Source organism: Cynara cardunculus, unplaced genomic scaffold (assembly GCF_001531365.2).
Source record: "Cynara cardunculus var. scolymus isolate 2C unplaced genomic scaffold, CcrdV1 Un_Scaffold_8325, whole genome shotgun sequence".
In the NCBI taxonomy this organism is placed as follows: Eukaryota; Viridiplantae; Streptophyta; class Magnoliopsida; order Asterales; family Asteraceae; genus Cynara; species Cynara cardunculus.
The window spans coordinates 329-3924 of NW_020204130.1; the positions used below are offsets into that span (position 1 = coordinate 329).

Consider the following 3596-nt stretch of genomic DNA (forward strand, 5'->3'; position numbering starts at 1 on the left):
GATCTGTATGCTTCTTTTTCATTTTGATGGATGATGTTTCAACCATTGGTTTTAACATGCTGCATGCTGCTATTTCACTCTCATATTTCTTCATGTATGTTCGACAGATTATGTGGCTGGACAGTTTATACCTAAATCATATATTCTTCACATACTAAAAACAAGGATTATTGCTTTGGCAGTTTTTTTGTTTGGAAAGAATATTACTCTGTAGCACAATGAGCAACATGAATGAAACATTTGACAGAGATAAAACTAGTATAGTAATACAGTGATCATGATCTTCTCATAACTTTAAAAACAAATGTTCGTTTTCAATTTTTGATTATAAAGTACAATATGTGTATCTGCCAAGTTCATCACCATTGGTGCAGTCTGCTATCAACGAGAAATACCAGAAAAGCAGGAAAACAAAAAAAAGAATAGGAATAGCCCCAATGTGGGGGAAGACATTTAACCCTTATAAATTTGGACTACAAGAATGCTAGCTATTATGATTTTCAATTTGATGGAAATGATATCAACACACAGGTAAGTCTGGTGGTGGTTGCTCCAATTGCTGCAATGGTCCAACTCCATTGTCCACAAGAAACACTGTAGCCAAACCCCACCCAATATGAACGTCTAAGTGGCAGTGCATAATCCAGACACCTGAGTAAATATAGGAGAAATTTAGCATCATATGGAAATGTAAGCTTTTATTAACAGAGTCAGCGAATGCGAGTGCTTATCATTCTTTACCTGGATTATCTGCAACAAATCTAATGACTGCCCACCCTTTGACAGGCAAGCTAACTGTATTTCTGAGAGGTGGATCCACGAGGTTGAATTTAGCCGAGTCTGTTTTTGGGTTGAAGTTTCCAAATCCTTCTGCAAGTATATAGAAATCATATCCATGGAGATGGATTGGATGGTTCTCAGCAGTGAAGATATTTGTTCCTTGCAACACTATCTGCACCCTTGAGCCATATTTCAACCTGTAGACCTTTGTTCCAGGAGTAGGCTGCCACAATGACCGGCTCACATTACCTGTATAATCAAACTTCACTGGAGGTTTCGCTGGGAAGTCGGTGGTGAAAACTCCACGTACACCTTGGTGATGTGCTTGAAGCAAGGAGAAATTGGATGGGAGTACAAAAGATACGTTGTTCATGCTGGCTGTGAAGCGGGTCCCATTGGGTCCCTGACAGTTTCTGGCCCTGGTTTTTGGTGGGCATTGGTTGATTCCAAGACCCGCAGTGATGAAGAGATTTTCATCAATTTCAGTTGGAACAAAGACCTTTCTGGGGCTCCTAAAGCTGGTTGTGAAGGCAGTGGCGGTTGTGGTGTCATTATATGCTGGGAGACGTGGCATAATGGGCTTTGAAGTGGTGCACTTGGCTGTACAAGGGGCGGTCTTGTACTCCAAAATGGCGGTAGTGGTGGTGTTGTCAAACGGAGCACCTTGTGCGCTGGCATAAGCACGTGCAGCAATGTAGTATCTGGCCGGTGGCTGGTCAGCCTTGACGAGTACATCAGTGGTTTGACCTGGTCCAAGCATGAGGACCGAGGTGGTGAAGGGTTTTACGTAGGAAGCATCAGCTCCTACCACAGTAAGTTTGTGGTTTGCTATGGTGAAGAAAAGCTGTTGATTTAACGCTGCATTGATCACCCGAATGAGGTTTGTTTCTCCTGAATCAACTGGTACTATGACCGTATCTACATTGAAAAAAATAGAAGATAAAATTCCCTGAATCAAGTAAGAGGGTTGGGTTCCTGTGTGAATGAGAGTTATGGTGAGAAGGGTAAGAAGGGATCTCCACCCTTGATCCAATCCTAATTGTAAAGTTCCACAAGATCAACACTAATGAGAAGCGCCGGATCAATTCCCTTCCAAAGCGCATTCATGGGTTGTTTTGAAATTAAAAGTGATCAAGGGTCCATATCCCTTCTTAGTTCTTACACTTTTCATCTTAACTCTTATTCCCACACGATCTTTCATCTCATGTAAGAAGTGTAAAATTCCTTAAAATCTACATCATGCGACTGTTTTTCAAACATTATAGATTCACTTTGTGTGACAGTTTGGGAGAAAATGAAGGAGCCAATATGTTTCATAGAAGCAAACCTTTGCTGGAGCAGTTATAAAGATCACCGGGTTGACCATTGATGGTATATGCATCAGAAACATTTGGAGTTGCTCCTGTTCTTGTCGCTTCTCTTATAACATCTATTGGGTTTGCATCCCACCATTCACCTAATCATCAGCAGCATCTCATTATATCAGGTATCTCTATTTTAAATTTTGCAATACATTTTCAATGTGAATAAACTGTATACCAAGAGCAATGACCGAATCACGCTTTGGCTTAGGGAATGGGTAGGAAGATCCTTCTTTTGGGTGAATAATAATAGCACCATAGACGGTGGCTCTAAGCCATGAACTATGTGCATGCCACCAGAGGGTTCCTTCTTGTCCTGAAATCGTAAACCTGTAGGTGTAACTCCCTCCTGGTCTAATTGGACATTGCGTGATGAACTCTGGTCCATCTGCCCACGCTGTGGTCATTTGTCTGACACCATGCCTGAAAAGTCATCAACATTACCAAAGGGTCATTGGCCCAGCGGTACCATGTTACTGATAGAGCCCACCAGCCCAGCCTCCTAAGTGGTCAAGGGTTTCACCAAATATGAGGGGTGTGCATGAGTGTTTGCCGTATATAATTATTATATACTTGAAAAAAGTCGCATTGCCGTATATAATTATTATATACTTAAAAAAAGTCGCATACGTAAATAAATCATACTAGTCAGAATGACCCATTGGAGTAGGGGTCACGTCTGTGTACATCCCAACCCTGGATACTACTTTCTTATGGGATATATTGGGTTCGTTTAGATGACCCATAATCTGCTGATAAAGCCATTGTCAAAGATTATATTACCTTCTTGCCAATCTAAAAGTACTAACTGACTATATATATATATATACATAAATGAGGATATGCATATGGATATACCAGTGAATGGTGACGTTATATCTAGCTTTGTTGATGACATGTATCACCAAAGTGTCGCCATTGTTCACTTCCAAAGTCGGACCTGGGAACTGGCCATTGACCGTAATAGAATTGTGGGTTTTGCACAGCCTCTTAACTTTTGTTGCTTGAACCTAAACCCATATGAAATAGTTCGCATTATCAAAATTTGAAACAAAATAAAACCCACCAAAAGCATATATATAGAGATAAATTCAAGAAGAAGTCATACGACGAAGTCATGGTAGTGAGTCTTTGCATTTGGGAAAGAGGACACACTTGAAAAGAGAACCAACAAGCCCAGTAGAAACAATGCAATGGTGCTGAACAGACGGTCCATGGTCAACGAGTAGGGTTTTGTGGGCTAGTTGAGTTGTGGAATTATGAGAAACAAGAGGTTCTTATATAGAGAAGAAGATAAAGGAAGTTGTTTTGAGGTAGGCAAAGTAGGTTGGTTATGTTTCATGGGTGATGGTTAAAGCAAACACAGTTCAAACCAAGTTGGTGCACCCACTAACCTACATCACAATGTGATTTAATGTTCATCAACGCTTGCTTCACAAGTGTACTTATCTATAT

At 40.6% G+C, this 3596-nt stretch overlaps 1 protein-coding gene across 1 annotated transcript; it reads right to left on the reverse strand.

Annotated features, from left to right (window-relative positions):
• Positions 1-312: 312 nt before the first annotated feature.
• On the reverse strand, positions 313-3357 carry LOC112505087 (laccase-12-like). The gene is made up of 6 exons (XM_025109038.1): positions 3250-3357; positions 3000-3151; positions 2320-2564; positions 2108-2236; positions 742-1698; positions 313-651 (listed from the first exon to the last, which is right to left on the reverse strand). Exons 1-6 carry the CDS (start codon positions 3355-3357, stop codon positions 521-523), a joined length of 1722 nt encoding a protein of 573 aa, XP_024964806.1. The 3' UTR covers positions 313-520.
• Positions 3358-3596: the final 239 nt, after the last annotated feature.